Here is a 25,640-nt window from a genome sequence, read left to right as displayed (position 1 = left end):
ACTAGAAATACTCAAATTAGATTGCTTTAAATACTCGATAACCCAAAACCTCTGTGCATGGTAAGAGTTGAAAGAACAAAAATTCGTCATTAGTGATTAACAGCAAGTATTACAGAAATCGTTGTAAAAAGATGAATATGACAAAATCGAATGCAGGAAAGTTACCAAATCTTTGGGGGCAACAAACCATTAGCTAGCTTACACAACACAAAACTACAACGAATTTGAAGCCGGTAATTGCATCAGCAACAGAGTCTCCAGCTGAGGCAAAAAAACCAGCAAGAACAACATCCTTTGATTTGTTTCATCACTGAAGACAGAAACTCTTTGGCTAAATTACCTTTTTGCTTAGCTCAAAACCTGCAATTTTGAATGATAGATGATCAATTTGGATACCTCCATATATTGTTTCACGAACTAAGAAGAATACAGTATCCAAATCCAAGGAATCTTTAGTTTATTTAATCCTTTGAACATAACAGTTTAGGTGATTCACATGGATTATGAATAGGGCTAGACAAAATCATCTCTATTAACTACCTAACCAGATTGCTTCCTGATTCATACACCTTCTCCGTTAATCCAACTAATCATAACATTCAGTTCTTTGACACTTCAAAGCCTAGACAAGGGAAGAACAGAGATAATACCTCAAACTCTGGTACTAGATGAATCAAAATCATCAGGAGCAACACGTGCAATCCAATTGTTCAATGTCCGCTTGACATCAGTGTGATTAACATAAGCCAACTCATACATACTACACAAGTTAACCACCAAGCTCTCGTTCAAAGCAGCAGTTGGTACTCTCTCCAAAGCATTCTCCATCACTTTAATCGCATCCGACAGATCTCTCAAGTACATCAAACAAAGAGCCTTGTTATTGACAGCGATAGCATCCGAGTTATCTCTTTCAATGCATTCGTCATACACTTTCACAGCAGAAACATAGTCCTTTGCCACAACATAAACCAAAGCCTTATTCCTACCCACAAGATTCTTAAACTGTGTTTCATCCAATAAACCATTGCTCTTTCCTTCATTCAACATCTTCTCAACACGATCAAACGTGGCTTTAGCTCCTTCTATATCACCAAACTGCATTTGAACAGAGCCTAGCTTCGATATCAAAACAGGGTCTAACGGATCACGGTTTATCAATTCCTTGATCAAATCCAAAGATACCCCAAACTCCTTGTGACCTAAATGAAACCCTAGCAAGCAACTCATCACAAAGGTCTCTCTCTTCTTCCACAACTCCACAGAATCATCTAAATTCTGAGATTCTTTGTCTCTGATTCGATCTCTAACAAAGTCAAGCAATACGTATAACCGATCTAACCCTTCCTGACGGTTACCAAGCTTAGTCGGGATCAAAGCGTAGAGCCACCGTAGAGAGAAAGGAACCATAGATCCTTTCCGATTAGGGTAGATCTCAGGGAACGATTCGTACCTGTAATGCGTCCCGTCGAAATCGTGCAACGAATTAAGCTCATGCACTGCTTCATCGGAGAGACGGAGCTTGACGAGAGCCATAACTTGGTAAGTGAGATAAGTGAGATGCTCGTGAGGCTTTGTGAGGAGAAAGAGAGCTCTCGCTTGAGCTATCTTCTCGAGGATCGCTTGCCATGAGCCTCGGGTTGAAAGCTCGTGGAGCGAGCCGAGATCGTGGGTTAATTCGTCGAGCGAATTGAATCGTTCCGGTGGTAGATCGGCGGCGGCGGATGTGACTTCTGATGAGGCTGATTCGAATGTCGTCGCTTCGAGGGAGTCTGAGTCTATGGCGGTTTGAACGGTGCTGGGATTGGTAGTGGCGGTGGTATCAGTGGAGGAGGGATTGAACTCGGGTCGGGTTTCGGATTCGGGTGAATCCGGATCCTTCGCTGGAGATGACTCCTTGAACATTGTGGAAGAGAGAGCTTTGGAAAAAAATAAGCAAACCTGGTTTGGACCTGACTGGTTCGCGGTTGCGGGAGATTGCGGAAGCGGACGATTGCGGTTTCAAGCGTTATCAAGCGTTTTGAATGACTGGTTTTGCGGTTTAAAATTGGTGTGTTTGTGGGAGGTTTACGATAAAAATTTATTAAAATAATAGTTATTCAAAAAAAATTATATTAAAATACTTATTCCTTTATGCATTTGGCTTTTCACCAAAATTTTAATCAAGTAATTTGATAAATGACAAAACATATGCTTTAGATCTTTTCTCTTTTCTCTTAGATTGTGGATCAGTAGTTGCATTAGTAGGAATAGTCAAGTGAGATTGAGAAAAGTCACCGGTGATTTGTTTTAATATTTTTCACAAATAATCTTATTTTCTTAAATTCTGATGAAATATTATATTTATTTATATTTTTTTGAACTTATGTGCGATGTGCCATTAAATTTACATCAAGTTTTCCGGGTTATTGTTAATGAGAATATTATTTTCTTCTAATTGTTTATTTTATAATCTCTGCAATCGTATTCCTACTTCATTTTCTCCCATCCTTAATGAGTAAAATGTTTAGATAGAAAATATAACAAAAAAAAATTCATTATCCTTGATTTCTTTGAAGTTTTTTTACACAAAAAAAAAAATCCAACCGCAACCGCAAACACTTGCGGGAAGCAGCTTTTGGAATTCAGTGGTTTGGAGCGGTTAGGAGCGATTATGAGCGATTGTGAGCGATTTGTGTGATTGGTTCCAATCGCTAGCAACCGCTACCACCCACAAACGCTGCGTTTGGAGGAGGTAGCGGGAGAACCAGTCAACACCTTGGTCTATTTGTGTTTGGTCTTTACAACATTAAAAAGCTAATAATAAGATTATTTTTGGTACACCGAAAACTTGTCACAAAAATTTTAAATTTTTCAAAGTTCGATTTTATGTAATATTGTATAGTATGTTATGTTGATATGATTAGAGTTTATGTGCTAAAAGATATTGTTGCATATATAAATGATTTAAAATTAAGATAATACATTTCCATTTTGTGTGGACAATATTATTGTTTTAGTGTATAAAAGTTAAATATGACATGATCAATATTGTATAAATATTTTACTTTTATATGTCAAATAATGTTCTCATTTATTATCATATAAAAATTTCTCAAATCTTGAATTGAAATTTCGTTAGATTTTTTAGCTTGTTTTTTTTTTCTTTTGGGACAACTTTTATCTTGTTTTACATTTTAATCTTTAAGTCATAATATTTATTACTAGATTTTGTACTCGCGCACGCGCGGGATTTTAATTCAAAATATTTCTTATCAATAGAAATTGTTGAACTCAAATATAATCATTCCAATTTTCGAGTATAAATATATAACTTACTTTACTCAGTGATATAAAATATATATATATTTTTAAGATAATAGTTTTTTGTTATATCTATTTGCAATTTTACGTGGGATTTTAGTTAAATTTTTTATCAATAAGAATCATTGAATAGAAATATAATTTGAAGATTAAAAGATAAATCTATATAAATGCCGTACTTATTTTACTAATCTATATATAACATATATTGTCTAGTGTCGCAATAATATTGTTGACAATCTTCTGAATTTTTAAAAGTGTTAATTCCATATTCATATCACATGAAAACATAATTTTAAAAATTCTAACGTCAATGTCAATCGTTGACCTAATTATAGAGACCATTTAAACATATCGATATCCTACATTAAATGCGAATATACAAAGTTTCATGAACAGTTCTACTGCTATGTCGCTACAATGAAGTTGTCCAAATGCATCATCTGCCATAATAGAATTTCAGACTAAGTCAAAAATGCTTAAATGATGAAACATTTAAACCCCACAATGAATATCTATTCACTAATCCAAGCTACATATTTTTCTAAAATCTTATATGTTATTTGCAGATGTTAATTTTGTGATGCAACTCCAGCTTCGTCTTCTAAAAAAAACATAGTGTACTTTAATATATTGTTTTTGCCAATGTTTTGGGTTAAAAACATTTGATAATATATATATATATATATGTTATATTTGTTATATATGTTTTATATCATGTTATAAAATTATAGTCCAGTTGATAATATACCTTATGAGATATGCTACACAAATCACATGCCACTTTTTGTAACGGCTTGCATATCATTTTTCCAATATTTCCTGACCATTGATTTTTTTTTTTAGATAGATTATTTTTTCAAATTTCTTTTTCATAGTTTTCCCAAAAAATTGTGTGCCCCTTACAATGTATTTGTTTTAGATCAAAACTTTTAAGTTAAGTTAAGTTAAGTAATTAATCTTTTCTTTCTTATAAGTAAAATTTAATAATAAATATTTATGGTATATGTTTCTTAGAAAATAATGTTTCACTTCAATTTTATTTTCATGTTTAGATTTTTATAAATACAATTACATAACTTGTTTTTTTACTCCACTATGCATTAAAATCTTACTTACATTCTAAAACTCATTCGCCCATTTTAAATTTTGGAATATAATCATTTTTTGGTTATAATTTTAATAATAACATTATTACTAAAACAAATTTATAGTATTATTTTTACTATTTTAAAATTATCATTTAATTTACTTAATTCATTTAGATAGTTCTTATTTTATTATTTACTAAAAAATTATATTATTGTTTATATTATTTTAAAATTTAATTAATTTTAGTTAATTCGTTTTTATTTATTTTTACTATTATTAATTATAATTAATAAATATGCAATGAATGAAGATTAAAAATAGTATTTTTAATGCAAACAAAAAAAAATTGATTAGGTGGATGCTGATGTAGAGGAAGGAGAAGTGAGCAAAGTTAACTTTATATATATAGATTAAAAATAAAATCCAACTGTATACCTGTAATAAAGGCGTCAACACGAGTATTAAGAACATAATCGATTACTTTTAGTAGTAGTAATTAATTTTCATCCCTATGTAAGGTAAAACTTATGCTTAAGTATCATTTTTACGGCTGTGAAGCCTGACTTAACTAAAATAATAAGATCATCTTCAATGTATATCTCTATTTTCAACTATAAAGTAGAGTTAGTGTAAAAAATAGAGGTGAAAATAGAGTTACTCTATATGTAGAGCAATCTTATCATTTTTTTATTTTATAGTAAAATATAAAATAGGGTTGGAGCAAATGTTGCTCTATAATAGAGTTTTCATTCTAAAATATAGTAGGGTTGGAGATGTCCTAATAAACCCACCACTTTGTGCAAATTAGAAGAACGCCCAATGTGACAGTTACGATCAAGGGTGCACTGGCGTAGAACAAACTTCCAAAGACCAACGCCACACCATATCGATCCATAACGTAAGCGACTCTGAGGTAAATTCGAGCCAACAGTATATTGGAGAAGCAATCATGAACGTCCCCATTAGGTGCACGCTTTCGATCACGTCGACCTCCGGTGAATTATTATTTGACGCGTGTAGAACTGCAAGGCCAAAGTTAAGGCAGATGGTTAGGGCCAACAAACTGATGTCGTCAAATCTGTTGGGTTCTGGTGTGTTGTTCTGGTTTCTTGGTTGTATTTGAGGGAAAAGGTGGTAGTCACTTCGTCGTGGATGGATTTGTTCCTCGTCACCTTCTGCCTTACCGTTGAGTGGACGGTAACTGCTGTCAGCATTCGCGTTTGCAGCCATGAGTTGATGGATCGCTGTGTAAATGAGCAAAAAGGTTTGTATATGTTATGTGGTTTTATGGTTATATCCTAAATGTGTTTAAATAGGAGTAATATTTTATATTTCTTTTTAAAAAATATATATATATATATATATATATATATATCCCCAATAAAATTGGGAAAAGTTTAAGTTTTAGGATAATACTTAATTGGTTTGATTATTTACACAAGGTGCTAAACAATCGATAGGTGTCAATATTAGTTAAGCAATTTGACATTTTCAGTTAGAAAACAAAAGTTATTATATGGATTTTATAATGCTATGATTTTGCTAAACAATTGCCATGATTTTGCTAAACAATTGCCATGATTTTGCTAAACAAATGCATCAGTCACTAGTTATGTTTTCTAACTTTGAAAAATCTTGTCTCGTCCTACTGATATGATCGGCCATGTATACAATAAACTTGTCTCGGATTTATTTGTCAATATTGACTTTTCTTCGTATAATCAAGTTGTTAAATGTTGTACCAGTTTATGACATTGATTTAAAGCTCTGACTTGGTCCAAGATATTTTTCTTTGATTCTAACAATTGACCCTCCTAGGCTATAATACTTTGACCAAAGCCCAAAGGTGAAAAGGTCTATGTGGAATCTAGTGCAATTAGTAAAGTCTTTTTGATTAACTCAAGAACGTCAGACCTATATATTACCCATAATTTACTTGGATAAGATATGAACATGTTAATTATTCAATTATCTATTGCAGGTATTCAAAATTCAATATTTTTTTTCCTTTTTTTTTTATATAACAAATGAGTGACCGACAAGTACAAAGCGTGATTTTGTCCAGCAATGAGGAAAGGCAATATTTACGTATCTTTTTATATCAATAGTTTAGGCTTTTAGTTTGACAAAAAAAAAAAAAAAAGTTTAGGCTTTTAAAGTTCAAACAATCAAAAGGTTCGAACTTCTAAATACTGTACATAAGAGAGAAAAGGATATTTCACATGAAGGTTCTGACTGAAGAATCATAATTATATAAGTTACATTGCTAATAAAAAGTCGATGTATTATTATTTAGAAATTAGCATCAAATGAAAAGTAAAACGCGTTTTCTTTCTAATTTTTCTCTAAAAAGAAAATGATTTATCTGTAAAACACATGACATACAGTGACCTATATATGATGTGTACACACATGAGAATTGCTCATACCACACAAAGAATCTCGATCTTTGTTCCATCTTTTAAAAATTATACTTGAAAAAAGTTCCACTAATATAGTAACAGTTTATTTATCTTCTCTGATTCTTGGAAACACGGTTTTAAAAAAGGATGAGACTGAAGAGATCATCGGACACAGTTCATGTCTTGAATCTTATGGTCCTCTGTTTCATTGCCCTGTTTTCTTCTTCCGTACTCGGTCAGGGAAAGATCAGGCGATTCAACTGGGAAGTTAAGTACGAGTTCAGGTCACCGGATTGTGTCCAAAAGCTAGTAATCACAATCAATGGTAAGTTTCCAGGTCCCACCATTAAAGCTCAACAAGGTGACACCATTGTTGTTGAGCTCAAGAACAGTCTCATGACTGAAAACGTCGCTGTCCATTGGCATGGAATCCGACAGATTGGGACTCCATGGTTTGACGGAGTAGAAGGTGTTACTCAGTGTCCAATTCTTCCTGGAGAAGTCTTTACTTACCAGTTCGTCGTTGATAGGGTAAAAGAACATACACTCACATTAAAGTTTCAATCTTTCTATTTATATGTGTATGTTAATTTTTGTGTTCTGTTTGTAGCCTGGTACATACATGTATCATTCACACTATGGGATGCAGAGAGAATCTGGATTAATAGGAATGATTGTAGTTTCTCCTCCTGCCACAGAGCCCGAACCGTTTACAAACGATTATGACCGGAACGTTTTGTTAACAGATTGGTATCACAAAAGCATGTTGGAGAGCGCTACCGGTTTAGCCTCCATACCCTTCAAGTGGGTCGGTGAGCCAGAGGTATATTCTTTTTTTTTTTTTTTTGATAACTCAAGAGTCAGATTCCTGATTATTTTTTATTCAGTGATTGACCAATCTTAAACTATTTTATTGATGTTTATCAGTCGCTTCTAATACAAGGAAGAGGGAGATTCAACTGCTCAAACGACCTAACCACTCCTAGAGTCTGTAACGCCTCAAACACTGATTGTTCGCGTTTTTTCCTTACCGTAATCCCTGGGAAGACTTACCGGCTTCGACTCGGTAGCTTGACGTCTCTTTCAGCCCTAAGTTTCCAAATTGAGGTACTTGCTTTAGACACAAGCAACCATTTTTTTTTTTATTCTCCTACTTTCTTTAACGGAAGATGACTGAATTTGAAACAATAGGGACATAACTTGACGGTGGTTGAAACTGATGGACACTACGTAGAACCATTCACGGTGAAGAATCTCTTTATATACTCCGGCGAAACTTATTCCGTACTTCTCAAGGCAGATCAAAACCCTAGACGAAACTATTGGATCACCTCAAGCATAGTCAGCCGTCCGGCGAACACTTCACAGGGAACCGCGGTACTCAACTACTACCCTAGTCACCCACGACGGCGTCCTCCCACGCCGGAATCCTCCAATCTCCGACCGGAATGGAACGACACAGGCTCCCGCCTTGCACAAAGCCTAGCGATCAAGGCGCGTCGAGGATTCGTTGACACGCCGCCTGAGAACTCTGACAGAGTCATCGCACTTCTAAACACACAAAACGAAGTCAGCGGATTCAGACGTTGGTCGGTCAACAACGTTTCATACCACCACCCTAAGACGCCATACCTAATCGCGTTAAAGCAGAATCTCACCGACGCGTTCGACTGGCGTTTCACGCCGCCGGATAACTACGATTCTCGGAGATACGACGTATTCGCAACACCTCAAAACGCTAACGCGACGACGAGCGACGGGATCTACCGGTTGAGATTCAATTCAACCGTGGACGTGATTTTACAAAACGCGAATACAATGAACGCAAAGAACAGCGAAACGCACCCATGGCATTTACACGGTCACGATTTTTGGGTACTTGGATACGGAGAAGGGAAGTTTAATGAGTCTGAGGATCCGAAAAGGTTTAATCGGGTTGACCCGATAATGAAAAACACGGTTGCGGTTCAACCGTTTGGGTGGACGGCGTTGCGTTTCAGAGCAGATAATCCTGGCGTTTGGTCGTTTCACTGCCACATTGAGTCGCACTTTTTCATGGGAATGGGAATTGTGTTCGAGTCTGGGATTGATAGAGTTTCTTCTACTTTACCTTCTTCTATAATGGGATGTGGTCAGGCTAAACGCTGATTGTATATATTTTATCATATTCATATAGAACACATTCATTGTTTAATCATTGAAGACAAATATTTTATTTAATTTTTGAAAACAGTGTGGATATTTTGATGTAAGGGTAATTTATGTGTCGCAAATTTAGCAATGGTTTGGTCTACTACCTACGTTATATTAGAACTTGTTGTGAGATCATTATTAGACTGGGGACAGTTTGAAAGGGGTTATTAATGTGCTTTTACTAATTAACCCAATTTGTTGCTGAAAAAAAGATACTAATGGACCCAATATAAGCCCATTCCAATTTTAGGCACATGCTTATCACATGGTCATTCTCATTTACTTGAGCAATTTTTTTTTTATAAATAAAAAATATAGTATCTTTTAGCTTTCAACAAGTCATTTTACAATATAGTGTATTTACTAAATTAAGACCCGTGCTAAAGTACGGGTTGAAATTTATTTTATTTATATTGTAATTTTTATATAAAATATAATTTATGTGATTGTTTTTAAAAGTTTTTTTGGATAAAACATTATGTAATAAAATCATATGCTAAATATGATTGCTTGAAAAAGACACTTATTTTGTAAATTTTATATTGTTAATGATTCTAGATAAGTACCCTGCTATAATACTGGTTAAATTTTATTTTATACAAAATTTTATATTTTATATTTTAATATAAAATTTCAATATGTTGTATTAGGTTATATATGTGAAGTTATTTTAACAATGTATATTCTACATCATGACTTGAATGTCATTATAAGATATAATTTTGTAAATTTGAATTTAAATATTCAAATTTTGAACCGTTACTCAGTAAATTTTTTAATTTAATATATATTATTTCTAAAGAATAATATTACTAAAGTTTTAATATATTATAGATTGAACAATTTATATTTTTTAGAAAAATTCAACTTATGGTATATCCAGAAATAAAACTATCTTTTAATTATAATAAATAATATGATAATTTATTTGTTTCACAAAATAGACTCATATATAAAAATGAGAGGTGAAGTATAATGAGAATTAATAAATTAATATGTTAAGTTAGATATCAAAAGATTTTATTTGATGAATAATTTAATAAAGGAAATTAATATGGTAAATTGGATGATATGATTTTTTAGAATATTCTCTTTAAAATTTTTGGTATAACCTATTTGTAACCAATTAATCTATCATTAATGTATAACCTATTTATAACCAACTTATTAAAATTATATAGTATACAAAACAATATTGTGTAATTTTGTTTTATTATAAAGAAGATTTTTCGATAAATGATTCTATATAGTAAATTGGAAAGTAAAAAGAAAATATTTTAATTTTTAGAAAGTATAAACCAGAATAGATATATCTGCCAGTAATTTACATAGGATCCAGTGATTTAGCGGACAAAGAAATTAATGTCATGCAGAGTACCAGTTATTTAAAATGTCATGGATATATTTTTAAACTATAGAAAAGTGGTACAAAAATAAAATATATATTCGCCAGTACATCAATTATAGGTCGCATTAAATAGAATATGCCAAGAGAAAGTCAATTATTATCAAACCCTCTCAAGTCCAAAGTCCACATTCACATTCACATTTTGGGGATTTGGTTTACACAATGTATTTTATAGATCAAAGACCTTGGTCAAATACTCAAAATACATTTCCTTACACAACTATTTTAGCTTTTTCAATAAAAACTAGTTTACTCATTGATTAATTACATTTCTTTCGTAGTTTACTGTATCTCACGTAATTATTGATTCGACTTTTGAAATCTATATCAATTTCTGATAAAATTTTGACAGTTTCTATCCCACTAGCTTTATTACATGGAACACTTTTTGTGTCATGACTTTCACTATTTTACTAAACTCATAAGTCAAAAAAGTGGTGGAGTCAAAAATTCGTTGATCGTTGACTTGGGAACAAAATGGGCGAGTTAATGTTTTTTAAGTACACAAACAAATTAAACAGCGATTCACTACAGATATTTAATTGTTTTCTTGAAAGCTTGAAAGCGTGTTTTCATATCATGAAATTTGGGGTTTTAGTATAATGCGATTTTGATTGTATTTATGTTAATAGTTAGTACTCGTATCATTCTATATGTCTTGACTCAAGATCCCTCGGTTAAATGGTGAATTTGCTATATACTGTATATAACTCCATTACTTCCACCACAAATCAATAGATCTCATTCTTCCACACATTCGTCAAATTTCGAGTTTTTTTTAAATCAACCTTGTAATCAATATGTGCCATGTGAATCTGCACACTCTATTTATTGTTTAATCGTTAAGCACATAAATTATACATATTATATTAAACAATGAAAGAGTCTATGTAGACTATAATTTACAAACGATTAGTCAAATTATTAACGAACTTGCAAATAGTTGGTTAATAACAAAATTTTAATTATTAAATTACACTATGATATAATTTATTTATTTTGGCTAAGCACAAGAGCCAAAATAAAATGGAAGCGCGTTTGAAAAAGTGTCGTTTTTTGTTCCTCCATGTGTCTGTGAGTGATCTCTCAACTTTCTCACTTTTGCATTAATTTCTCATCCTTTTATTTCTTTATTTTCTTTTCACGTTTCTATTTATTTAGTTATTTATTTTTTCATTGGGGGGTTCAGATTTGTATTTATAAATTTATAAGTAGTTTAAATTATTATAAGTAGGTTTACAAATAACTAAATCATAACTAAAAATTTTGTTTGATAAAGTCCCACTCCAATCGTAATCAATTTGGACTGGATACGTATATAATTTAATATGATAGCTAAATTTATTTTTTCGTAAGTGGAAAAATAGTCTCTTGACAGTGGAATCATCACCCATTAAACCAAATCAGATAGTTTAGGTTGTGGGAGTAGTTATGATTAAATTCCTTTTGTGTTTATATAAAAAGTGTATAAATATTTTGGTTATACATATACAAAAAAAAAGTCTCTTGTAAATTTATTTATAAGAGAGCGACTATTCTAATTTGAGATCTCGCAAATGATTGCTCTTGTTTTTACTCATGTACAATAAAAATTAATTATTATTTTTTACTTATTACCAAATATGAACAAACACATATATACAAAAAAGAAAATAATGAAGAATCATTTAGGAACTAGACAAGTAGCAGAGAGAATCTGCAACATGACGGTGAGGTTAAACAGTAATGTACATTGATATTATCAAAGGGCACTGAATTAGTGAATTCTCTGGTCTCCGTCTTCTCTCTTATTCACACACACCCAAACACTCGTATATAAACACATATGCACACTGTCACTAATGCCTCTCTCTCTCTCTCAATCTCTTTCCTCTCTCCTCTCTCCTCTCTCCTCTCTCCTCTCTTTCTATTTTCCTATATATTGACAAGCTTGCGATCTCTCTTCGCAAGATCTGTCTGAAACAGTGAGGGGGTTCCTAGGTTTCCAGAGGAAAGTAAAAATGTCTTTACTCAAGTACTTGTGTTTTAGAAAGGTACTCTTGTTTCTCTATTTCTTTCTCTTCCTCTTCTCTTCTTCTTCTTTCTTTGCCTCATCAGAAACCTCTGTTCACGATGAGCTACAACAAACACGACCCTTAGATCCTCATTTTCGAGTGAGGAGATTGTTGGTGAAAGATCTGGATTCAGGTGGTGACGATGATGAAACTAATCTTCCTCCTCCTCCTAAGAAGAAGAAGCTTACTGGCTCTGTTTCATCATCATCATCAACAACATCTGGTACTAAGAAGAATCAAACCAAGCTTATTAAACCCATCTCATCTTCTTCTTCCACCAAGCTAATCAAACCCATCTCTTCTTCTTCCACCAAGAACCAAACCAAACCCGCCAAGACCTCCTCCATGGGTACGTCTCAAAAACTCAACTCCACCAAATCTTCTTCCAACACAACCAAGGCTGGCTCCGAGCTCAAGAAGCTCAATTCCGGAACAAAACCCACAAATTCCACAAAACCCGTTACTAATTCTATCAAGAAATCAGCAGATCTGTCCAAATCAAGCTCATCCAAAAACAAAACCACCACAAAACCCCCAAGTTCCAAGCTTTCTTCACCTACTTCAGAGAAGAAATCACCATCCTCAAAAAAACCAGTGACCAAATCGAAACCAATCGAGAAAGAAATCAAACCATTCTGGCTCGACGACGAGGAAGACGAAGATTTCGTCAGCGAATTCAGAGATCTACCTACTAAATTCCAAAGATCCTTGATCCCAGACCTAGAACGTTTCTCAACCACATCCAAGAACTACATCAACAAAGCCAACAAAGAGATCACCCGAAACTTCAAACCCTACTTCGGCAACAAATACGCACCAACCATAGCTTCCGTAGTCTCCTTCGTCTTCATCCTCGTACCTCTACTCCTAGTCTCTCTCATTTTCAACAGATTCAAAGCCTACTTCTCACTCCAGAAGATCCTAATCTTCATCCAAATCTACCTATCGATCTACTTCTCAATCCTATGCATCTCATCGCTCGTCACTGGAATCGAACCGCTCAAGTTCCTCTACGCAACGTCGAGCTCCACCTACGTTTGCTTGCAGATCCTGCAAACCCTAGGCTACGTCTTCTACCTCCTGCTTCTTCTCATGTACCTCGTTCTCGTCTTCTCCACGGACTGTGGTTTGGGCCTCAAAGTGTTGGGCCTGGCTCAGACCTTCGTGGGCTTTGCAGTGGGTTTGCATTATTACGTGGCTGTGTTTCATAGGGTGGTGCTTCGTCAGCCTCCGAGGACGAACTGGAAGATCCACGGTGTTTATGCCACGTGTTTTCTTATGATTTGTCTGTTATCTAGTGCAGAGAGGAGGAAGAAAGAGTACTTGGAAGAAGGCGGTGACGAAGGGAAGAAAAACTGAAATTTTCTTATATTTTTAATTTTTCTCCTCTTTTTTTGTATCTTTATATTTTAAATTCCGGCAAATTTTAGCTGAGAAAATGCAATAGAAAGACAATTACTGGTGGATGGTTGGAAACTTTATATATATATATAAAACTTCAATTGTATTTATAATAAGATATGGAATAAAATTTCATAATCTCATTAAATTTGTTTTTTCTTATCCTTCTTACACCTCTGTTTTTAAAATAGTGTCATTGATAACCTGAAATTTTAACCTTAATTCTGAACTTTATAATGATATAATTTAACCTTAAAATTTTGTGAAATACTCCACTAAAATATAGTATGAAACTGATTATATAAAGTTACAAACACAATCTGTAAATATGTTCCGGACGGCGAGAAGAATTAAATGTTTTGTATGAATAACCGGAAAAAAAAAATTAAATGTTTCTTGTAAACATCAGAAGTCAAAATTAAATAAGGTGGGTCTCCACGGAATCGTAGAGTCGACGACTTTCGTGAAAAGGGGTACTCTGGTAATTTCCTAGAGTTACCGACGGAGCCTGGGTGCTGTTTTATGACTTGTGTCGGTGGACGTGTGGTGAGAGAAAAGGGACTTTTGTGTCTAATCGTGTTGTTTCCTGGGCCACTCATTTCTCAAGCCCATCACCTCGCCTCGTTTTGTCCCGGAATGGTGTGTTTCAACTTCATGACGTGTAATAGTGTTCCAGCTTTGAATCTATTTATTTTCCTAAGTTTACGTGTTTTTTCTTCTTCTTTTGATGAAGTAACATACACAACAACCAAGATAAAAAAAAAATACATTTTGTACAAAATGTAATAGTGTAGGTCCATAGGATTCGACACCTCTATCCACATTCTTGCTTTTACTTGGACATCAGCCTACTTGTTCACCAATTAGCGTCACTCATAGATAGAATCTGCACTTGTACATAACAAAACGTTTTGATCATCATGTAGGATGGTGGTGATTCACCAAATTAACCAGTTAACAGACCCGTGAGATTAAAAAAAAAAATAGAAGGGCCCACAACATTTATGGATTGGGTTTTCATAACAATTTAAGGCCCATCTTGTTTTGGTTTGTAAATCAATCTCATCCGTTCACATTTGTGTATGTTTTTGCCCAAAAAAGAAGATGCAAGGTGGTGCTGATGTAAACATTTATCTGAAAAAACAAATAAGGAAGGAAGACATCACACATTGATTTGTGTGCTTCAATCATGCGGTGTACAATTTGCAACTTTTACCCACTTCCCACAAAATTCATTTCTTGTTTTCTTATCATAAAATCTGTCTTCAAATTAATCAAACAAACTTTATTACAACCATTTTATTTCACAAATTTGATAATTCGTGCAAATTTCAGATGTCCTTCTATATTTATTATCAATGAATTTCAATTTTTTGTTTCCAAACATGAAATAAGGAATCAGGATTTTCTTCTTAATATGTTTAATCATATACTATGTAAGTTTTAACACCCAAATCAACAATTTCCCTAATTAGAAAGGACAAACTTACCAATGTAAAGGATAGCCGTGTAGGTCCCTAGGATTCGACAGCTCTATCCACATTCGTTAGTCCTTTTGAATCTGATAATCAAATTATAGTTTGGAGGTGTTATCGGATTCTAATATATATTTTTTTTGAAAAGTTTAACAAAATTACTAAAAATAAATAAGTGAAAGATTTTTTTTTTTTTTTTTGCTAAATCTGTAAATATTTATTTCTTAGAGGATATACAAAGAGTAACATCTACCACAAAAGTAACCTTGACAAAAACAAATAAAACAAGGCTACAATAGAGTTAGAAAGAAGAATTGGGTGAGTTAACAGATCCAGTGCTACAATAGAGTGAAAGATTTTTAAGAATTGCTAGAGAGTATTCTATAGTTTTGTATGTTAGTTTTCTAAAATCTCGCAAATAATCCAAACAATTTTATTTTTGTGATACTTTTCATGATTTTATTTTGTAAAAAAGTATGTAAAATCATGAACCACTGACTTTATAAAAGTCTGAATCTAATAATCCAAATTTGTTAAAATTTTAAATGATTTTTTACAAATCACAAACTAATAACACTAAACTTTAGCAGAATTTAACAAAATTTTGATCTAATAACAACATATTTTACATAATATTTAAAGTTTTTAAAATTCTATTAACATCTTAAATTAATACCCCATTTATACTTTAGATTTTGTCTAAGTACATATTTGCTTAGAATAAAAGTTTTAAATGAGAATGAAAAATTGTGTGGCTGGATAGAACTAGAAGAATTAAAAGTTTGTTTTAGTCTTTTCGTAACGAAAATCAAATAGTATTTCTATATAAAAAAAAATCAGAAAACAAAAACAAAAAAATTGGCACGAGTAAAATCAGCTTCGCACGTGTAAAATCAGCGTCATCATCTTCTCCTCTTCCCAAGTTTCGGCTCTCTCGCTCTATCATTTTCTTTCTCTATCTATCTCTCGATTTGGGGGAAGTAGTTCCGTTACGGTGGACACTAGTAGTACGTCTCGTCGCCGTTGGTTAACGGAGTCGGAATTAATCAACTCTCTCTCTCTCTCTCTCTCTCTCTCTTTCGGGGTGTTGAGATTCACATGGTGGTGTTGATTTTGAGCTAGTGGGTGGCTGTTGTTGTTACGCTTTCCGATTTTTTTTCCAGTTTTTCTTCTTTTTGTTCTTAGGTTGAATTTTTCAAAGTTACGAAGGAGAGAGATCGATTTAGCTTCTATTTCTTTATATACTCCGTGGAGATATTCGAATTTGGTTGAATCTCTCATGCTGAGGTAAATAAATTAGTCTTCAGCTTTTTGTTTTAATTTGTATATATAATCATTGATCTCGATCGTTACTTGTGTTCTTCAGCTTATTTGAAATTATCTGAGGATGAAGAATCTTTTGTTTTGTTTTGTGGTTCGATAGAAATATCTGGGAATGATTCGCNTTTTTTTTTTTTTTTTTTTTTTTTTTTTTTTTTTTTTTTTTTTTTTTTTTTTATGTAATCACTACTCAGGATCGACTTTGCTGGGTTCTTAAACAATTCAGTTACCACTATACATGATTCATCTTCATTATTTTTCTTCTTCTTGATCCTAATTTTGGTTATACTGTTCTAACGTGTGAGAATCAATTCAGTTACAACTTCAACTTTTCTCTTTTTTTTTTTTTTTTTTCCTTTTCTTCCCTGCAATATTATCTTTTTTCTTTGCTTTAGATTTGTAAAAAATTTGTTATGTTTTGGTTTCATAACCTTTGGAGTTTGGTATCCTTTTCAGGTGTTTTGTACACTTGATATCAAGAAGAACACACTTTTGGTTCTGATCATCGTTGTTGGTTGGATAAAAAAACTCACTTCCAGCCATGCCTTCACTCCAACTATTGCAGTTAACTGAGCGCGGTCGGGGTCTTGTAGCGTCAAGACGGTAATGGTTTTCTCTGCTCTTTAACTTCTTCTTCTTCTTCTTCTTCGTCTGCATATCATTTCATTTGTTTCTTCTCTTGTCCTGTGTTGTCGAAAATTCTGTAGGAAATCTATACTGCTTGCGGCTGGGATTGTTGCTGCTGGTGGAGCTGCTGTTTACCTGAAATCAAGGGTCAGCTCTCGAAAGCCTGATTCTTCGCGTCATTGCAATGGTCAGAGTGATGATGATGAGGCTTTGGAAAAACTGACTGGAAATGATAAAAATGCAAAGATAACCACGAAAAACAAGAAAGGGGGAGGATTAAAATCTCTTCAGGTTCTGACTGCTATTCTTCTGTCTCAGATGGGAAAAATGGGTGCCAGGGATCTTTTGGCACTAGTTGCCACTGTGGTATGCATTTCCTTTTAATACGCATTGTTAATTTTACGCTTTTGTTTTATGTTTTTTCCCCAAGTGAAGTCATATAGAATTTTGTGTCTGGTGGATGAATAAAATTGTTTGATCTCGTGCTGTAGATATATATCCATGGGAACGCCCCAACTGCGAACGGTTGCTTCTTTGTTATAGAAATCTAGCTCCTCATTTTCTAAAATCTGTTACTTTACATATTGAAGGTTTTCAGAACTGCTTTAAGCAATAGATTAGCGAAAGTACAAGGTTTCCTTTTCCGTGCTGCTTTCTTAAGGCGTGCGCCACTGTTTCTACGTCTTATCTCCGAGAATATTATGTTGTGTTTCATGCTATCGACGATGCACTCTACTTCAAAGTACATTACTGGGGCCTTGAGTTTGCGATTCAGAAAAATATTGACGAAGCTAATTCATTCACATTATTTTGAGGTAGCCACTGTCTTCTGTTCTGAATTGTGGCAAATCAATTATTTACCATTTCTATATGCGAGTATTTTTGTGACTAGTGTGCATATTGAGTATACTTCACACTTCTGGCTGGGTAACACATTAACTATCCTTTATTATTATTATTATTATTATTTCAGAATATGGTGTATTACAAAATATCACATGTGGATGGTCGGATTACGCACCCGGAGCAACGGATTGCCAGCGATGTACCAAGATTCTCCTCAGAGTTGAGCGAACTTATACAGGATGATTTGACGGCGGTTACTGATGGAATTGTGTATGCATGGCGCCTGTGTTCATATGCTAGTCCAAAATACATCTTCTGGATATTGGTGAGTCTTGTTTAATCTTCTATGTTTGCAAGATTGAGCTTATGCTGGGCCGTTTATACTTGCTTTGCCTTGTGTCCGTTGACAGTACAATTCTTTCTATCTGCTATTATTTTGTAGGCCTATGTACTGGGTGCCGGGACGGCAATAAGGAACTTTTCTCCTTCTTTTGGGAAATTGATGTCCAAAGAACAGCAGTTGGAAGGGGAGTACCGGCAACTTCATTCACGATTAAGGACTCATTCGGAAAGCATAGCATTCTATGGTGGGGAAACCAGGGAAGAATCGCATATACAACAAAAGTTCAAGAATCTTGTTAGCCATATGAGTCACGTGCTTCATGATCACTGGTGGTTTGGCATGATCCAAGATTTCCTGCTGAAGTATCTTGGTGCTACAGTTGCAGTTATTCTGATTATCGAACCATTCTTCTCTGGGCATCTAAGACCTGACGACTCGACCCTAGGAAGAGCTGAGATGCTAAGCAATATAAGATATCACACCAGTGTCATTATATCTCTCTTTCAGGCGCTAGGAACACTTTCTATAAGCTCCAGGCGGCTCAACCGACTCAGGTAATGCTTTATGTTGAATCTCACGCCAGACACTTAAAGGGTAGACATTGTGTAGTTGTACTCTGAAAATTTGTAGACGTATGCTTTCTAAGAAGAATTTACCATAAGCATGAGAATACAGTTCAGTTGGTGGTCCCTGAAGAAAAATGGCACTGGATGATTCTGATTCAAGAAACATTCTTTCTGGGCTTATAATTTTGCACTATTTTTGAAATCATATGTGGGAGAGATATGACTAATTAGACTAAATTTTACACCTATCAGTCATGGTGGCTATACTTTCTAATCATTGAAATGTTGTTGTTTCCTACAGTGGTTACGCTGACCGAATCCATGAGTTGATGGCTGTCTCGAGAGAACTCAGTGGTGATGAGAAATCCACTTTTCAAAGAAATAGAAGCAGAAATTACCTAAGTGAAGCTAACTATGTTGAGTTTTCCGGTGTCAAGGTAGTTGGAACACAGATTTGTGTTACTGTAAATTTTTTCCATAATGTTGTGTTCTTAAAGTTACTAAACACACTTCAGGTTGTTACTCCAACGGGAAATGTTTTGGTGGAGGATCTCACCCTTCGAGTTGAGCAAGGGTCTAATCTTCTGATTACAGGTAACTCATAGTATGAGTGTATGACTATCAATTTCCCTTTCGATTACTTTTTCTTTAACAGTAACAATGACTATCTTTCGCGCTTTCTTCATCATCTAGAAATATCTCAGCCACTGAAGCAAAAATGATAGATAGAGTAGCATATCTGCTGCTATTTTTTTTCTCTGATCCTTGAAATGAGTATATTTGCTATTCTGAACGAAGTAATATTTGTATTCTGGAATGGATAGCAATATCACCCTTGTCAAAAGTAGATTTGATATGCCTAGTTATAGACGAGTCGTTCATATCCTGTTCAACGACTAGGGTGTTAGTGGAATGGTGGCAACAACATCATCTTCTGTGATTCATTTACTGGACTATTTTTAGGTTCCTGGTCTTCATTTTTTTGTTATTTAATTAATGCAATAACATGCTGATTTGCAATGTTGATTTCCATTTGCCTGATATTATAATTATCTGTTCAACCATATGTATCCTAGGTCCTAATGGAAGTGGCAAGAGTTCCCTTTTCCGAGTATTAGGAGGTCTATGGCCCCTGGTGTCTGGGCACATTGTGAAGCCAGGAGTTGGTTCTGATCTTAACAAGGAGATTTTCTACGTGCCGCAACGACCCTATATGGCAGTAGGAACACTTCGTGACCAGTTAATATATCCTCTTACTTCTGATCAAGAGACTGAACCACTCACTGAGACTGGAATGGTGGAGCTATTGAAAAATGTTGGTATCCTAGTTTCTTTATTCTATAGTAGGATGGTTTGGGTGGTTTGAGTTTGCTTTTGTCAAATTTGTATGTTATGCTTATTATTGTGGACTTTTGCTTGTAGGTTGATCTAGAATATTTATTGGATCGCTACCAACCGGAAAAAGAGGTTAACTGGGGTGATGAGTTATCTCTTGGAGAGCAACAGAGATTGGGGATGGCCAGATTATTCTACCACAAACCCAAATTTGCAATTCTTGATGAATGCACAAGTGCTGTGACAACTGATATGGAAGAACGCTTTGCCGCTAAGGTTCGAGCTATGGGAACTTCTTGCATAACAATCTCCCATCGTCCAGCCCTTGTTGCATTTCATGATGTTGTTTTGTCACTAGACGGCGAAGGGGGATGGAGTGTTCACTACAAGAGGTTGGGATTGTTTCTTAACCATTTTTTTGAGGATTATCAAAGTTTTTTTTGCATTTGTATTTACTTACTAAAAATGACTAAACCTTCAGGGATGACTCTGCCCTTCTGACGGATGCTGAAATTGATTCAGATTCAGCGAAAATTTCAGATACAGATCGGCAAAATGATGCTATGGTTGTTCAACGAGCGTTTGCTGCAGCTAGAAAGGTCTCAGAAGCTTGTGTATATATTTTGGTTTATTTTAGTTTTCGTTGAGGTGATTATATAACCTTTTTACTTGGTGTTATGTAGGAATCTGCTACCACTAATTCAAAGGGTCAGTCGTACCTGACACAGTTAATTACAAAGTCACCTGTTGTTGATAAAAGTGTAATGCTGCCTCGTTTTCCTCAACCTCAAACATTCCAAAGGGCTTTACCATCAAGAGTAGCTGCAATGTTAAACGTATTGGTGAGCTTCGGTTACTATTAGAGTGAATTCTTGTGAACCTTGAAAACAATAAACAGGCTTTATCTTTCATTCTCCCTTGCATTTCAGTGCATTTCTTTAGCTTCCTTGGATGGCCAACCTTTCATTCTGCAATTTCCACTTGGCTAACTTATTTATCCCGTATTAATGCTAATATTGGTATTATACTTCTCAAATTAGCTGACCATGTCACTGTTACATTTCAGATACCCACTATATTTGACAAACAAGGAGCACAACTGCTCGCTGTTGCTTGCCTTGTCGTCTCAAGAACACTGATCTCTGACCGAATAGCCTCTTTGAATGGTAACATACTCCGTGTTTACCTGGTCAGTTTTATTAATAGGGCCCCGTTTCTAACAACCAACCATGATTTTTGCAGGGACCACTGTGAAGTATGTCTTGGAGCAAGATAAGACAGCCTTTGTTCGTTTGATTGGTTTGAGTGTTCTCCAAAGTGGTGCATCTTCTATCATTGCTCCTTCATTAAGGTAATCCTTATTTTTTTATGCATATTTAAATGTTCAAAGTCCACCAGCTATTATCCCCTCGTCACGACTTACTAAATTGCTCGATGAATGTGTTTGCTATAAAGAAAGCAAGTTATGAAATTTATTGACGTTAAAATATTAGTTATATTTATAAAACCCTTCGCTGATACGGTTTCACCTAACTCTTTTTGGTACATTCTTCAGGCATCTAACGCAAAGGCTAGCGTTAGGGTGGAGGATTCGTTTGACTCAACATCTGCTACGGAATTACTTAAGAAACAATGCGTTTTACAAGGTCAAATTCAAATCTATAAGGCTCAAAGATATTATGCAACTATGCCCTATTCATGCATTGTGGATAAACTTGTGTTATTCAGTGCAACTTGACCTAAATTTCTATGCTTCGCAGTGGCTGTTTATTTGTTCTTTTCTTACAAGTTGATGTCGCAAAGTTAGAGACAGTAAATATCTCATTTTGTATATATATATTCAGGTTTTCCACATGTCAGGCAATAGTATTGATGCGGACCAGAGACTCACTCGTGACCTGGAAAAGCTAACCAGTGACTTGTCTGGACTTCTTACTGGAATGGTAAAGCCTTCAGTTGACATTCTCTGGTACGTACACTTTGTTGGACTGTTTTTCTAATAGTTGTTTCAAGGTTCTTGGTTTGAATTATAATTATGCAAAAAAAAAAAAAAAATTGAAGGTTCACCTGGAGGATGAAGCTATTGACTGGTCAGAGGGGAGTTGCCATACTTTACACATATATGTTACTTGGTTTGGGTTTTCTGAGACGTGTTGCTCCCGATTTCGGTGATCTAGCTGGTGAAGAACAGCAGCTTGAGGGGAAGTTTAGGTAGGTTTTTTGTGCTTCGTCCAATTTGCAGATGATTGTGTTATAGAAACTATCAGGACCAACTTGTTCCTGTTTATGTAGGTTTATGCACGAAAGGCTGAACACTCATGCTGAATCTATTGCATTCTTTGGAGGTGGAGCTCGAGAAAAAGCTGTAAGTGTCTTAACTTCCCTAGCTATAGCTGTTGGATTTTGGGATAGTTATTTGTGAAGCAGGGTTACAAGAAGTGAACTTGGAAATGTTTTATCAAGTTATGTAATGATGGCTTTTTCATGTCAAATGCGGCTTCACTTGTGGGCTTGGAGCTTTAACATGTCTTATAGGTGAATGTGCGCTTATTTTTCTTTTTCATGGAGCAGATGGTGGACACAAAATTCAGGGCCCTGCTGGACCACTCTCTAATGCTCTTGAGGAAGAAATGGGTGTATGGCATACTTGATGATTTTGTTACAAAGCAACTTCCCAATAATGTGACTTGGGGATTGAGTTTATTGTATGCCCTAGAACACAAGGGAGACAGAGCTCTTGTCTCCACTCAAGGTGAGATCTCACCACTTTTTTCTCTCTCAACAGTACTTGTCTAATTAATCTCTTCATTGAGAAACGTGAGCCAATGAAGTATGTACATGTTATCTCTGTAACGCGTTCTTGCATGGTTCTTTTGATACCAGGTGAATTGGCACATGCATTGCGGTATTTAGCTTCTGTTGTCTCCCAAAGCTTTATGGCTTTTGGCGATATTCTTGAACTAAACAAGAAGTTCCTTGAGCTCTCTGGTGGTATTAACAGAATTTTTGAGCTTGATGAGTTTTTGGATGCTTCTCAGTCAGGTACTACGGCATATATATAGGTTTACACTTTGGCAAGCTGCTACAAAATCTTGGTGCTTTATGTACATATACATAGTCAAGATTTTATGAACTTTTTCCTGCTGGATGTGTTCACATATTCTTAGGAGTGATTAGGCTTATAGACAATGTCTGAACTTGAGTTAATCATGTTCATTTTGTCCTACTATTTTCAGGCGTTCCCTCAGAAAATCACACAAGTCGTTTGGAATCTCAAGATCTACTTTCCTTTTCGGAGGTGGATATCATTACCCCTGCTCAGAAATTGATGGCTAGCAAGTTGTCATGCGAAATAGTTTCAGGGAAAAGCCTGCTTGTCACAGGTTGGTGAATTAATCTCCGTCATTGAAGTTACTGCATTAGCCCAGAGCTAATACTAGCAAAAATTTCAGGTCCAAATGGTAGTGGAAAGACTTCTATATTTAGAGTCCTTAGAGATATCTGGCCCACTGTATGCGGAAGACTTGCCAAGCCATCATTGGATATCAAAGAACTTGGGTCAGGGAATGGCATGTTTTTTGTCCCGCAGCGACCTTATACATGTTTAGGGACACTGAGAGATCAAATTATATATCCTCTATCTAAAGAAGAAGCAGAGAAAAGGGCAGCAAAGTTATACACCAATGGTAAGTCCAAAAATACATTTACTTGAAAAGGTTATTTTGATTTTCAAATCGAATGATCTATATCTGTTACCTGAAGTGGAAGTTGTTTGATCTTCCTATCTCTAATATGTGCGGAATATTGGTGTAACTAACAGGAGAAAGCTCAACAGAAGCTGGAAGCGTTCTGGATGCTCATTTGAAAACCATTTTGGAGAATGTTCGGTTAGTTTATCTTTTGGAAAGAGATGTAGGTGGTTGGGATGCTACTACCAATTGGGAAGACATATTATCTCTTGGAGAGCAACAGAGACTAGGCATGGTAAGTCACTTTGTAAAGCAACAACAGACACATTCTTTTGTTTTTTACGTGAATAATCTTGAGTTGTTTCGTATTGTAGGCACGTTTATTCTTTCACAGACCGAAGTTTGGAGTCCTTGATGAATGCACCAAGTAAATGATCAGTCTTCTCCTGCAATTACCCCGTACTTTTTACCATCATCTTCCCTTCTCTTTATATATCTGCTCTTTATTTTGCAGCGCGACAAGTGTTGATGTTGAGGAACAGCTCTATAGGGTTGCAAGAGATATGGGAGTCACTTTCATAACCTCGTCACAAGTAAGTTTTTGTTTTTGTTTTGCCGTACACGATATATCCCATGAAACCGTATCAATCTTACTAAATTCATCTCTGTCCACACAAACCTCAGCGGCCCGCTCTAATCCCGTTCCACTCCTTGGAATTGAGGTTAATTGATGGAGAAGGAAACTGGGAGCTCCGTTCGATCGAACAAACAACAGAGTAAACGCAACAAAACATCTAAGAAAGGTCTATATAGTTAAAAAAGAAAAAAGAAGAAGTAATAAAGTTAAAGTCATTAGACAATGCAAGCAAGCAATCTTTACCACAAGCTATATATGGTATGCAGTTTCTGGATTCTTCTTCCTTGATGGTAAGGAGGGAGTGGGAGAGAATGCGTCAATGCTACTGCTTTTGATAGATCTGAAGGATTGATTTTATTTTAGAGATTATATAAATGTAGGTGATTGAATTGGTGGAGCATTTTGAGTTCTCCTATGGAGTATGGTGTTATAGCTTTGACGAAACAAAGAATATATGTAGTGATAACTCAAATAATGTACAGTTCCTTTCATAATCCTTTGTTGGGATTTACATTTTACTAAATCATTTAGGTTTCTTTAATTATCTTTCAATGAAATAGAAATCGAAGTGATTGAATCTTTTGCTTGGATATTTTGTTGGCAAGATGTGTTTTCTTTAGTTTATTTCAATCAGAGCACAGTGAAAAGGAAACAACATACGAGTAAGTCGGTCATAAGGTCAAATAAAGGAAACTTGAGTCATAAGGTCAAATAAAAGAAAGACATAACAGAGATGTGTAAAAAAAAAGGAAACTTTGATCCCAAGACACGCGGACATAAGATGAGTCTATAAATATAGGTCTCGCCCTTACTCTTTCTCTCTATCTGATTGTTTACTGATTCTTGCAATTTACATGCTCTGATTTTTTAGGGTTCTCTTTTCTCTTATTCGATCCCTGCGCTTGCTTTAATTCTATTTCAATTACATCGCAGTCTCTCTCTCCCTCTC

General features: G+C 34.9%; 4 protein-coding genes across 5 annotated transcripts; 3 read left to right on the top strand and 1 right to left on the bottom strand.

The window, feature by feature from the left end:
- Positions 66 to 1,955, bottom strand: LOC104716262 (trafficking protein particle complex subunit 12-like). The gene is made up of 2 exons (XM_010433655.2): positions 651 to 1,955; positions 66 to 360 (listed from the first exon to the last, which is right to left on the bottom strand). The coding sequence occupies exon 1, from the start codon at positions 1,903 to 1,905 to the stop codon at positions 652 to 654; it is 1,254 nt and encodes a 417-aa protein (XP_010431957.1). The 5' UTR covers positions 1,906 to 1,955; the 3' UTR covers positions 66 to 360; position 651.
- On the top strand, positions 6,804 to 9,049 carry LOC104716261 (L-ascorbate oxidase-like). The gene is made up of 4 exons (XM_010433654.1): positions 6,804 to 7,328; positions 7,408 to 7,620; positions 7,725 to 7,904; positions 7,989 to 9,049. The coding sequence occupies exons 1-4, from the start codon at positions 6,945 to 6,947 to the stop codon at positions 8,943 to 8,945; spliced, it is 1,734 nt and encodes a 577-aa protein (XP_010431956.1). The 5' UTR covers positions 6,804 to 6,944; the 3' UTR covers positions 8,946 to 9,049.
- On the top strand, positions 12,053 to 13,959 carry LOC104716260 (cell wall integrity and stress response component 3-like). The gene has a single exon (XM_010433653.2). It carries the CDS (start codon positions 12,399 to 12,401, stop codon positions 13,809 to 13,811), a length of 1,413 nt encoding a protein of 470 aa, XP_010431955.1. The 5' UTR covers positions 12,053 to 12,398; the 3' UTR covers positions 13,812 to 13,959.
- On the top strand, positions 16,246 to 25,214 carry LOC104716259 (ABC transporter D family member 1). 2 transcript variants are annotated; one of them, XM_010433651.2, is made up of 27 exons: positions 16,246 to 16,615; positions 17,105 to 17,251; positions 17,356 to 17,641; positions 17,866 to 18,090; positions 18,249 to 18,446; positions 18,564 to 19,018; positions 19,332 to 19,467; positions 19,546 to 19,624; positions 20,107 to 20,345; positions 20,453 to 20,757; positions 20,847 to 20,964; positions 21,049 to 21,207; positions 21,432 to 21,531; positions 21,608 to 21,716; positions 21,921 to 22,011; positions 22,210 to 22,334; positions 22,427 to 22,576; positions 22,658 to 22,730; positions 22,937 to 23,117; positions 23,249 to 23,407; positions 23,602 to 23,748; positions 23,818 to 24,051; positions 24,186 to 24,349; positions 24,429 to 24,481; positions 24,569 to 24,647; positions 24,739 to 24,857; positions 24,958 to 25,214. In XM_010433651.2, exons 2-26 carry the CDS (start codon positions 17,190 to 17,192, stop codon positions 24,832 to 24,834), a joined length of 4,023 nt encoding a protein of 1,340 aa, XP_010431953.1. In that variant the 5' UTR covers positions 16,246 to 16,615; positions 17,105 to 17,189; the 3' UTR covers positions 24,835 to 24,857; positions 24,958 to 25,214. The 2 variants fall into 2 exon arrangements, with proteins under 2 accessions (XP_010431953.1, XP_010431952.1); XM_010433650.2 differs by having other exon boundaries at positions 24,739 to 25,214.

Source organism: Camelina sativa, chromosome 10 (assembly GCF_000633955.1).
Source record: "Camelina sativa cultivar DH55 chromosome 10, Cs, whole genome shotgun sequence".
In the NCBI taxonomy this organism is placed as follows: domain Eukaryota; kingdom Viridiplantae; phylum Streptophyta; class Magnoliopsida; order Brassicales; family Brassicaceae; genus Camelina; species Camelina sativa.
The sequence above is the reverse complement of the archived record's forward strand: the minus strand, read 5'-3'. Positions and strand labels throughout refer to the sequence as shown.